General features: G+C 38.2%; 1 protein-coding gene across 1 annotated transcript; it reads right to left on the reverse strand.

The window, feature by feature from the left end:
* Positions 1-336: 336 nt before the first annotated feature.
* LOC140245012 (death-associated protein 1-like) lies at positions 337-6,655 on the reverse strand. Its single transcript, XM_072324602.1, has 3 exons — positions 6,413-6,655; positions 4,393-4,495; positions 337-1,627 (listed from the first exon to the last, which is right to left on the reverse strand). The coding sequence occupies exons 1-3, from the start codon at positions 6,459-6,461 to the stop codon at positions 1,459-1,461; spliced, it is 321 nt and encodes a 106-aa protein (XP_072180703.1). The 5' UTR covers positions 6,462-6,655; the 3' UTR covers positions 337-1,458.
* Positions 6,656-13,443: the final 6,788 nt, after the last annotated feature.

Genomic DNA, 13,443 nt, shown 5'->3' on the forward strand with positions numbered 1-13,443 from the left:
TCATGTTCACTCACACTAGAACATCTAAAACATGTTTGTTTGAGTCATTTTCTGTTGTTTTTGTTTGTAAACATGTTGATTCATTGTTGTGAGAGGAAGACCAAGTTGAAACTCAAAATAAGGAAAATAACAATCTTGTGACATAATCCAGACTAATTACCTAAAACTAATGATAACATCATACTGATGCAATACGGCCTTTAAAAATACCAAAGGATGCACATAAACTACTTATCTAAACATCAGGTGATATCATGTCAACTAAACCAAAAACCTACAATTCCTTACTTGCAAAAATCAGTGAGTATTAACTTTTACTGTGGTCACTGTGAAACATTACAGTATATCTTGGCACTGAAACAAAACAATACTTGAATAATGTCCTGCATTCAATTTCTTTTGCAGTTTTTAATGTCTTACTCCATCCCACTAAATAACAGCCTATTTCACTATTCCACTATGTGCAGCCACAAACTGCTGGATGACTGCTGCATTTAAAATTTTTAACCCAAGTTTATAAGAGATTCAAGTCTTCCTCACTGCAATGTGTCAGCGACAGGCTATCAACTGTATGCTCATTAAAAGTAGAGTCACCCAGATTATCAGTGTATGGCCATTTGTTTAGTTTTAGGAGGGGAAAAAGAACAAGCTGAATGATACAGCAAGTTTCGTTTGTGATATGCCTTACAGGTTCAACATGCAACATACAAATTGTACCTATTTCCACATGAGATAGATTTCATCATTTCAGATGCTTGGCATATTGATTTTAGATCATTAGAATAAAATATCAGTCAGTATGTATACAAGCGCGAGAAAACCAGACACAACTTTCTTGTGAAATGCTACAATGTATTCACTGAAATCTGTTCAGAGCTTACGCTGTTAGTAAGAGACAAGCAAGTAAGAGCGTGGGGACTGTTATAGAAGAGAGTATGATTGAAATCAAATAGAAAAAAAAAATTAAGATGACTTTGGTTAAATATCGACTAAATAATCAGGACTACTCTTTTCCCCACTGTGCATCTAAATGAAATTTGTATTACAAACAGTCTTTTGTTTGTCTATTTGCACTATTCCAACTGTAGGCACATGCTATCATGCAACTAGCACTGACCTACGGTATGATATTACAATGGGTTATTCGTGTACAAATGGAGTAGTCCCATCATTTGAAAACAGGGAATACATTCTTGGTCGCTGCACAAAATGACCACCTCAATATACAAGTAACTGGACTCTGCATTGCAAAATGAAACAACATAAAGTAAGAACCCTTACAGAGAAATTAACAATATTTGGTTTCCTTGGATCTTCCCCTCACAAAAATTCTGCCATACTTCTATCTTGCTTTGCTGTGAGTTGTAAAAGTACCAATATCACCTGGTTGGTTGTACTCTTTATTTGCACTTCATTGATTTGCTTTTTACCACTACCATACTCCTAGTAGTCTGTGTCTTAGTTCTTCCTGGGTTGCTGTAAAATGTTAGTTGGCCTGTTGCTGGCGCTCTTCTGGTTAGTTGGCATGACTTTCTCATGGTAATGTTTGATTGCCTCTGGCGGAAAGTCCTTGTTACCTTGGGAAGGAGCTCCGGATATTAGAACCTTGGTGTCAGACTTGTGCGGACTGCAGAGTGAATCATGAGAAGAGAAGAATATAGAATGAGATGATAAAATCTTGTAAATAACAGCTTCAATAAGACTCGTACTGTGGACTGCTGAATGAGTGGATAAAATCTTGTAATTGAGAACCTTTGGTACATCTTACTATGGACTGCTAGATGAAGACAGGAAATAAGATGCCACACACTTAAAGTAGTTTCAGATGAATGTTGACTGTGCAGAAAAACATATAAAAAAGTTTAAAAAAAAACACAACAACAACAACAACAACAACAAACACACATTGGTGATCAAAGAAAGTGTCCTACACTAGACCTTCTATTTAGAAGGCTGAATCAGTCTAAACAGTATCTTAAATGCAGCAAAATCATGTCTTTTAACTATAAGAGACAGTATAACAACCCATAACTGGTACAGGTTCAGTTGACACAACAAAGGACATGCATTGTACACAAACTGTGTATTTCAGTTGATTTACACGTATTCTTACTTCAAAGTCAGCCTCACACCTACACTGTAGCAAACATATACCCGGTACTGGTGTAACAAGATTCATTGATTTGATATCAAACTCGGTAAGTTCTGCAAGGAACACAATTTTGAGACAAGTTTAAATAAGAATATATCGCTGCACACAATTTGGGGACTAGTACTGAACAAAAGTCTCAATTTTCATTAATCAACTTTTTGAGAAACCTAAAAGGAATTCTGAATTTAGTCTGGATTAAAGAATAAACCATATCTGTGAGATATCTGTGTGAAAACACACCTGGCTTACGTACTGTTGATTCACTGGATGATATGAATGGCCTTCAGCTATCCCACACCTACAAATGTACACACACATTGACACTACTCTAGCCTACTATCAAGTCTAATTCCCTTATTGCTATAGATAATCAGTCCACAGTATGCAATTGACCTTCTTTTTTTTTTTTATCTCGGCCTTCATTAGAATGCATTTGTACTTGTAGTAAAGCAAAATGTTCATCAGTGTCCTTATAGCATGTTATATGAAAAGGAAACTTCTATAAAAGAATGGTACAATTTTATTAAGAACCCTTAATGCAACACAATTTGACTTCAGATATGTATATGAGACTAGACCTCACCACCAATTTATTATCTGCTCCATAATCATTTACATAATTGCAAATAATTAATATTCTTGATTTTCGTTCCTTTTTTTTTTGCATCCTCCTAAAACCAATCAACTCCCCCCCCCCAAAAAAAAAAAAACCAAACAAACAAACAAACAAACAAAAAAAATCACTCTCTCTTCTGAAACTATACCAATTCATGTACATGTGTCTGTGTTTATGTGCTTATCAACTGTGAAACATATCAGATCCTGGTGTTGCTCTTTGCAATATGCACACTAGACCAGCCAGTGTTATGTCAGAAATGCAATGCACGGTACCGGGTAGGGTGATATTGTTTAAAAGCATGTACCTACAAGGTATAGTGCTATTGCAAGTTGTGGGAGGGTCTTTGAATAGTCCAGGCTGATGCTTAAATACAAGGAATAAGGCTCATCTTGAGGACTTAGAGAGTTGTGGCCTAACATAAATGAGGATGCAACAGAAGAGGAAGCCATTTTTATAGAAATACATAGTTTGATCAAACAGTTAGGAGTAAAGGAAAGACTTACTACCAGATAATCTCCTGACAGCAAACAAGATTTTATCTGTACTTGGCACAGTGTGAACATCCTTTCTGCAGTCCAAGCAGATTTCTAAAGTTAGAAGTACAAGTGTATGTGTCCAACCACTGACTGCCCTATGGTAATGTGATACAACAATGACTGTCCTTAGGCAAGGGGCATGGAAGTACAATGTTGTTAAATACAACAGGCAAAGTAAACATTAACCAAGCAAATGATTAAAGTCCATTCTGACTGGAAAGAGAATTATCAAGCACATAAGTAGGTTGTTAGCAGGTTAACTTTAATGGAAAGACAAGAATAAGTGTAGTTGCAATAATAATCGTGTGAGGGTGTGATAATGTATAGAAATACCAGTACCTCTCTCACAATTATCATTTCATCTTACAGTCATAATGTTGGTGTGCACACATGATGCATACATTGCAATTATGTGACCCTGCATCACAAAACCAACAAAAAGTTGCCAGACATTGATTTTTTTGTTAAGGGCAGATTCTAAAAGAGCAGACTCTAAGCTTTAAAATGATAACTGATAAAAGAGGCTCTGAAGTACACAGTCTATTCAATCTCTTAATTAATCTTTACCCCATCATACGTGTAGCTGCGCAATAAATGGGATAAAAAAACGGATGTAAACCACGGTAGCAACAATAATGAAGGGATTATCAAATTAGGTTGAAATTGAGCATGCTCTATTAATACATTCTGTCCATGATTACTGCTAACAAATCAAAGTAGTAGCATTATTCTTTCAAAAGTTATTAGAGTTGAAAGTGAAGAGTGTGCAAAGGATTTTCAAGAAATGAAAAGGGGCATCCCAGACATACTTAATCTCACTACTTTACAAACAAAAAAAAGGGTTGTAGAAAAACTGCTGAAAACACACTTTCCCGTTCATTTTATGATCCCAAACTTAGGAAAAGTGAAGAAGAATAGCTCTTTCAGAAAATATGAAAAACTCAACATTGACTAGGTTGACCTATTTCACCTTTTTTTGAGTCCTCATGAGCAATCAAGGGGTGCCACTTTTTGTTGGTTTTGTGATGCAGAGTCACATATAGTGCAGTGCATATTCCAAGCCCCTTCCCTTCAGATTGTCTCACCTGACGACAGTCTCTACGATCTCCTCATCTCCTACGTCTGGCTCCTTGTTGGATACTTTCTCTGTCTGCACCTTGCCTGGTATTCGCACTCCACCAACTTTAACTGTAACAGGTAGAAAGGATTCACTCTTAGATATTGAATTGATCCACAATACATGGGCAGGTGCTAAAGGGAAATGCATGTTATAGCAAATCAACTCGTCCTCAGTGGGTTTACTGGCCTAGTATGTATAGCAATAGCTTCTTCAGGCGTATGGAAACTACACTTTACCATTGATGCCAGAAAGGTTTGTCTAAACAGATGGTGTTAGAACATGACAGGTGTTAAAAGCTGGTATAAACAAATCACATTATGTGAAATTTTCATGAAACAGCGGACATGCAGTTACACATCTGTATGTACTGCATTCACCATAAATCCCTCTGCTCAATGATTGTCTGGCTGCTTTAGACATGCTCAGACTCCAGAATTATTTCTTTGTTGTTAATGATCAAGTACAAGTTGCATGCAGTGACATAAGGCATAAGTTGTATTGAAGGGAACTGGAAGAGTGGCGTAAAGATATTACACTCTTTCAGCCAGAGAAGGTGAATTCCTGGGACAGCCTTTCTGCTGATACTGTCGAGGCATCATAAGTTAATGCAAGCTGCCCATATTTCGACCACAACACCGTCTAAAAATCAACAACCTTCTACACAGAATGAGTTCAGAAGAGAGCTACCAAAATGATTTCAAACATCCAGACATTATCATTCACAGAAAGACTGCAGACACTCAACCTTCCTTACCTTAAATACCAAAGAAGACAAGGAGACATGATCCAGATCATCTTTGGCCTGGACAGAATCCTAAGTAATGCCGTCTTTAAATTTGCTACTTCCAATACATGGGGCATAGTCTGAAGCTCAGCAAAAACAGATCAAGACCAAGCAAAGACAAAAAACCTTCAGCCGACGAACAATGAATGAAATTCTCTGCCAGAGAATGTGGTCAATGCCCATTATCAGCGATCACTTTCAAGACCAGACTGGACCGAACATGGGCAAACCAACGTTTCAGCTCGAACACATACATGTAGGCAAAAATGCTGACAGCATAGAAGAGAGCCAGACAAACCGAAAGAAAATACAGTGTAACACCAAAAGAAAAGGAAAAGAAAGGATTACAAGGGCAAGAACTAGAAGCCCCACTACTGTGACAACACTACACTACTCACAGGTTAAAGTGCACTACTCATGTGGCCTTTTTTACTTGCACCTTGAATTTAATAATAATATAAGCACAGTCTGCCTGCACTGCACTGGACACTCACTAGTCCCCTTGACGCTACATTCAGACTGATGGATCCTGTCAAGTACTGGTACCGAAGTAGAAGTAGTAGAAGCAGGGGCAGATCCAGGGGCAGATCCAGGGGCGCCTTTACAAAATTAATAAAGGGGGGGTGCGCACGCACCCCTCCCCATTTTTTCTTTGAATTTCTTTTGTTTTAACAAAAAATAAAGAGGGGGGGGGGATGCACGCCCGGTGCGCTCCCCCCTGGATCCTCCACTGATAAGTAAGCATTCTTCCAGTCAAAGTTCCACTCCAGAATCTTGGGTAGAGTAAATTTACTAGACCTATGTAGAAACTAGACATGTGCTTTTGCGCATGGTCGAACCTTGGTGCCGGCATAAACTGCATAAACTGACCACCTGCGGCCAGAGCAGAGTCAGAGGCATCAATGAATCTTCGGCTACTTTTAGTTTTATTTCATAATTCCAGGCTCAGGTTAGATCTGTTGAATGTTGAATTGTTGATTAACTTCCTTTGACTATAATACTGGGCATCATCCTACCGTTATTGGTCACTGGTCAGGTAATATCTATAGCCCTCAGCTCTGAACTTGGGGCAATTGTGCGCTAGGGCCGTAAAGTGCACAATTGCCAAACATCATACCATTCAATCATCAGATCATTCAACCATTCAATACAACCTGTAGTTTACAATTGGTTTACACAGACTCCACAGTGTAGACCTTACCTGCTGGTGGGTGTCCAGCTTTCAATTCTGACTTTCCTGGAGAAGACATGGCGCCAAAACTGCTACTGCAATCCTACAGCGTCGAAACGATATCTAGAGGATGGTTTACAGTTCTCGCGCGTTAGTAGCTAGCTGTATTTCTGAGTCGAATCCACGTAGACATTTATTGTCAACTTCGTCGGTCAGATCATCGCATCGCTGATTAAACTGATTCTCGTAGGTCGCGCGTGGCATCGTGGCATATCAAAGGTTACATTGCACACACGTTGCAAGAAGGTTTGTTGTTGTGGGCGTCTAAACGGGGGTACCCTTCTTATGATGAATGTATTTTGAAGAAGAAACACTATATTATGTCTAATTTGTCTTATCCATGACTACACAGGTAGCTATAATTCCTAAAATCACGCTTCAGATTAATAAAGTAGTGTGATTTGGTATCTTTTAATGACTACTTGATACCAAACTGAATGGATATTAGATAATGGGAATGTTTATACGCGATGAGTTTTTAATAGGGTTGGCTCTCCCGGAGAAATTCCCAGGCTCGCCCTACGGAACTCAGCTGGTGAGAGTGATGGTCCTTGGAAGGTACGGCATGCAGTACCATTCATATAGCTCGACTAGATAGACTTCAAAGAAAGCGACCATCTTGTTTCTGTTTATTATCAGCAAAGAAAGATGTATAAAACTAAGATGTTTAACCGCCAAGAAAGGTAATGGTACAAGCTGAAGGAATCAACATGAAATAGACTCAAAGAAACAACCTCGACAACTGTATATAAGTTGCAATATAATGTGATTCGGCTCATCGATGCTCACGTAGGCCTACAAAACTTAGCAGCAAAAGTTGAAATGCATTGATATAGAATGTAATATATTTGTATCGACAAATACCCCCGCACAAAACAATATTATTCATTGGACTAGTATAAGACCATCGTTTACCCTATATAGGTTGAGTCCATTACATACCCGTAAGTCATGCCACTTACAATTCTTTTGTGTATTATGCGGAGCCCAAAACCACGTAGGCCCTTCAAACGTGAAAATGATTTAATGTTAACTTAAGTTGAAATTGATTTTCGTCATACCCCAACCATGATGACCGTATAAAGCAGACGGGGGGGGGGGGGGGGGGGTGAGGTAAAGTTTTTCTTTAGACTCCTCGGTTAATTTTCAAATAAGTTGATCTGTAGATGAGAATTTAGTGTGTTTTGGGTTTCCGTTTTGCCATTGAAACAAATAACTAGCGCACGTGTCGCTTACTTTTTGACACTTTTCCGAATATTTCACCAAAAGAGTGTGCACCAGATCGATAATTTTCTACTCTATGCAAAAGCTCCCTCATGTGGGGGGGGGGGGGGGGGATACCTCCTCCCGTGGGCCACGCCATCTCCTTGCTAGCGAGTCACAGCGCGTATAGACTAAATATCTTCAACATTCGACTTTCTATATAGTAAAAAAAATGAGAAAGTCACGCAACGATGAAAGAATCAGTCTCTTTCTTCGTGTGTGTATGTGTGTGTGTGTTTGTTTGTTTGGGTGTTTTTTTTTTTTTTTTTTGCAATTTAACAACCTACTTATTTTCTTACTTTTTTGATAGAAAATTTTCCAAACAACCACCCAAAGTGTGAACCAGACAGTGGAGTTTTAATTCCGTGATAAACTCTGCAAAAGTTCCCTCTTGTGAAAAGAGGGAATTCCCCAGCCCCAGCCCCGCCCCGCCCCGCCCCGCCCCGCCCCCTCACTTCTCGCTCGCGCGCGTCTCTTCATTATCTACATGATTCCTCCCCCCCCCCACCTTCCATCCGTGATGAAAAAAAAAAAAAATCCTATGATTATAACTATCATGGAAGAAATAAAATGGTTTGCGGACCAAAATGATTCTTAGTACGGTCTGCTATGTCGAAATATTGGATCCCGTGAGATTTTTGTGCCAAAATTGCTTTTTTTTAGCTAACTTGGTCAATTTGGGGGTGCTGAATCCAAAAAACTTTGGTTCCATTTTTTTCGACCACGTCTTCAGCCGCCATTTTGAATGTCAAAATGGCCGCCATAGCAAACTGTATTTTGACCCAGATCTCATAATGTGCGCATCATGGAAGGTTCAAATTTGATGCAAAAGCATGTTTATAATGTCAGACATTGTGATACACCATTTTCTGATATTGTAGATTGTTTTGATACAATTTGAGGGCTGCCATCTTGAAATTCAAAATGGCCGCCATAGCTAAATGCACTTTTACCTGTATCTCAGGTTGTAAGCATTATGGAAAGTATAAATTTGGGCCAAAAAGCATGCTTCTGATGTCAGATATGCTAATATATACATATTTGTTTTAAATGATGGATAATTTTGGTTGGCGGCCATCTTGAAATTCAAAATGGCCACCATAGCAAATGTAATTGGGCCTATATCTCATATTGTATGCATTGTGTAAGGTTCTAACTTTGGCAGAGAGCATGCGTTTGCTATCATACTTTCTGAAACATCTTTATCTGAAATGATGGTCCATTTTGATATCATAGGTGGCCATCTTGAAATTCAAAATGGCCGCCATACCAGAATGTATATTTCGACCCGTATTTCATGCTGTAAACAATACAGAAAGTTCACATTTCGGGCATAAACCGGGCTCATGATGTTGAACATTCAGATGTACTTTGATCCCCTCCCTAAAATTGCAGATCATTTTTGAGGTTGCCATTTTATCATTCAAAATGGCTGCTTTTCAGCTAATATCTGTGGTCGACAAGCAACTTTTAGGCATATCAATGTTTATGGTGGTGTACATTGTACATTATTTTACAAACACAGACACACACACATAATCATATACATTCTGTAATAATGGATTATTCGCATTGGCTGCCACTCATGAAATTCAAGATGATTTCGACCCATATTTGGTACTGTAAGATCTTTACCCTGCAAACTCAAGCATGCTGGAGCACTTTCATGTAGGACCTATGTGTAAGTCAATCACTTCAATAAATAGTGTTATCATTGCATAGGAGGGACTGCTTCCTGTAGGTACACTGCCATGTTGAAACGCAAAATGGCTGCCATGGGAAACATTCCTTTAAGAGCATTGCATTTGGGTAAAACTTGTGAATGGGAAATCATGTGATTCTGGTGTCAAAGCAAATGACTTTCAAAAGTGCCTCAATAACTGTGTCTGGGTGACTAAATGCCCCCATTTAGACGATTTGGTTGTAGAACTTAAATACACAATATTAGCCGTGTACTAGAAAATTTATTGGAAATTTACTTTAGTTAATGTCTTCTAGGCTCATTCCCTGCATGTGTTCTTAAAGTCACAGCACTTGTATATAGGGCTGTACACAGGGGAGAATTGGTTCTAAATTCTTCCAGAAACAATGACTTTTGCATTTCTTGTCATTATTATGAACATGATAATGAATTATGTGGTTACCGTTGGTGTAGGAAGCTCAAAGCATTTAATTGCACAGTTTATGTATATCCGCTGGAAATAACTACAATGTACCATATTAAATTCCCCTGTATAGTAGAGGCACAAATTAGGTTTTGAAGGTTTACAAGGTTTGTTCTCTGGATGTGTTGTATCAAGACTCTACGAAAGCAAAGCGGGAGATTGTCCAGGTTGAAGTCATCCACTCCCAACTTCTGGAAGGCATGGACTGTGTCATTGGATATTCTGCATGATTCAAGGCTTAGAGAATTCTTGATCCATCTGCTCTTTGAGACATCCTCAAATTTTCAACTTCATCCTGTGCCATGAAAGGCATGACCAAGCAGACCTTTGTTTTTCGCAACAATTTGCAGAACATAATCTCTCAACATTGTCAATTGTACTTAATCATCTCCCCTTTTCCAGTGATGGAGCAGGAAACATGCGATGCAGTAAAGCAAAGATCCATTAGGAGAATGAAAATGTCAGTGTCTATACGTAATAATCATCAATATCTCTGAAATTCCCTGTTGCTCTTGAAGTAGCATTTAATACATGCAACGGAATGAGGATATCTGCTTCCTCATTGCGACGGGTGACAGCTCCCATGGCATCTTTGATGAACCTTTTGTTTCTTTTTTCCCCCGTTCTGTGTCAGATGGAATTGACTGATCAGTATTTCAACTTTCAGGCTGATTATTTGGCTCAGTTTTGTGGGTTTCTAAGGCATGGGTATGAAAAATGAACCTTTGTTAGTCAGAATGAGGAGAAGGCCATAAATTGTGAGATGAAGAGTGATTGTGGAATTACTTGATAGAACAGTAGAACTTACAACTTCCGATAATTGTATCCTCCAGTAATGACTGGATAATGACAGGTCTATCAGACTGTTAGTGTACCGGTAGAAGTGTTATAAGTGTTAGAAGTGTTATAGTGTTCTTAAGCTTAGTGACTTTTGATCCAATCTTACATCGTGTATTTCAATTGCAAGAGCTGAATGACTGGCCTTTCTCATATTATCCCAGACAGATTTTTTTTTAATTCTTTCAGATACAAATTCTTAGTAAAGAACATGAAAACATCCATTTTCATCTCTTTCTAGAATATCCTCCTTGAATGTTTCCGATACCTGATTGCCAAACACCACGTTCATCAGTTTCAGTGCAGTGATAATTTTTGAGATTACCCTCGTGTGATGGAGTTCTAAATTGTTGAGGAATTCTTATGCATCCAAAGTGCCACAGAACTGAGCTATTATTGCTCCTTGGTAGTTTTAGAGTCATTGGCGGTACAGCAGTAAGCATCTTGGAAGTCTTGATAATTGAGGATGACCCACACAAGGGCAATCAGGAAAAACCTACTCATTGGCATTCCTTATTCAGTCTGTGTTATTCCAGAAATACATCCAGCAATTATGAGCTCCCTGATGAGTTGTTTTATTTTGTGGTCAACAAACAAGCTTGTGAATGGGATGCCTGGTAGGGTGACCATGGCATTTCTTGACATTGCGAGACTTTTCCGTGTTTGTCTTCATTCTCTCAAGGCAGCATCAAATTTTTGAAGATCACCTTTAATTGTATCAATGCTTACTTTTGTACAAATATTCAATAACTGGGATTGAATGTAACTATTGACGAGGTTCCAAAAAACCAAATAATGTTTTGCCTGAGAGGTAAAAACAAATCACGTGTAAGCGAATCACATACCCGCTTAGCGCTATTATGGGACGTGGGATGTAACGCTTACATGCTTGCCCACACTTATGGGAAATGGTATGGGACCCCTCCCCTCCCCCCCCCCCCCACACACACACACAGTTTTTGCCTCTCAGGATGGCTTGATGACATCATTAGAACCTCGTCCTTACAGTCTGAATTTATGGCGGCCATTTTGAATTAAGAGATGGCTGTCGTTCTGCGTGACCTGAACGTGAATTCGGTCTAACTAAGACAATTTTGGCAAATTTATCTATAGGGCGCTTACCACAGTATCATATGTTTTTCTATGGCCACCATCTTGAATTTCAAGATGGTGGCCTATCTAATGATCGACAATAGGAAACAGCTGTATTGGAATGTTGGACACCACTAGCATGTCTTATTACTGAGAATTTGATGCTCCTACAATAATTGCAACATGAGATATGGGTAAAAACGCTATGGCGGCCATTTTGAATTTCAAGATGGCAGCCCAGAAATTGTATCAAAACAAGCCACAATAACAGAAAATGATATATCAGAGTGGCTGACATCACAACCATGCATTTTGCACCAAATTTGAAGCTTCTACAATGCTCACTGCATGAGATATGGTTCAAAATACTGTTTGCTATGGCGGCCATTTTGAAATTCAAGATGGCAGCCTACAAATTGTATCAAAACAATCCACAATATCAGAAAAAGATATACCAGAGTGTCTGACATCACAACCATGCACTTTGCACCAAATTTGAAGCTTCTATAATACTCACTTAATGAGATATGGATAAAATCACAGTTTACTATGGCGGCCATTTTGAAATTCAAAATGGCGGCTGAAGACGTGGTCAGAAAAAGTGGAACCAAACTTTTTTGGATTCAGCACCCCCAAATTGACAAAGTTAGCCAAAAAAATCAATTTTGGCACAAAAATCTCACGGGATTACATAGTAGCCTCTACTATTAGTTTTGATAACAAATTGAAGTTTTATCAATGTCTGACTAAAATGAAAAAAAAACAACAACAAAAAACAAACAAACAAATTGGATGACGTCTTCACCCCACACCTCTCCTCTTGGTGTGTACGAAGAAATATCACATATTAAGTCAATAGAGTTAACATTATGCACTTTTAAGTGCCTATGTCTTCCCACTCACAAAGACACATTTCTATAATTGCTTCATCTCTTAAACAAGATACTAGTATGTGCCATCCATAAATATCATATACGATACATTTTCTTCTTCTTTTTTTTATTAAACAAGTAACCCCTTTTCACAAATATAAATAATTGAAATTTAAAAAAGAAAAAACCGAAGAGGACATGATATGGGCAACGGTGCGCGTGAGATAGGAGACATGTGATGCTATGACGTCATCATCTCATTTGAAGGGACATTTACCACTGCTTACCTAAAATGTGGATTCAGAGAATGCACAATTAATGTAAGTACAACTGTAGTATTACACACATCTGCATAACAGTGATATGGAAGATATCGGACAATCCCGAGCATCAAAAGTTTGAAGATTTAGAGTACATAATTAGGCCTACGTATATATGAATTATAAGGACATTTCTATATTCTAATATTTTTATAGGATAACTAATAATGAAGGGCTCTATTTAGGTTTATACCTCTTTATAAAATCAATACAATTTGGTGAATACTTGTTGTATATAGTTGCCATAGTTGCAATCTTCTTTTTGCAGCCGCGTTGACGGCACGCACGTGAATTTAACCAAAAATTAATTAATTAAAATATAAGCATATAAAAATAGCGTTTGAACAGTATCCTTTGTCCGATTGCATGGTCTTAAAACTAATTGATAGATTTTTTAATTATTATTATTATTACTATTATTGTTATTATTATTATTATCATTGCATTCACTG

The sequence above is a fragment of the Diadema setosum genome, chromosome 22 (assembly GCF_964275005.1).
Source record: "Diadema setosum chromosome 22, eeDiaSeto1, whole genome shotgun sequence".
NCBI classification, from domain to species: domain Eukaryota; kingdom Metazoa; phylum Echinodermata; class Echinoidea; order Diadematoida; family Diadematidae; genus Diadema; species Diadema setosum.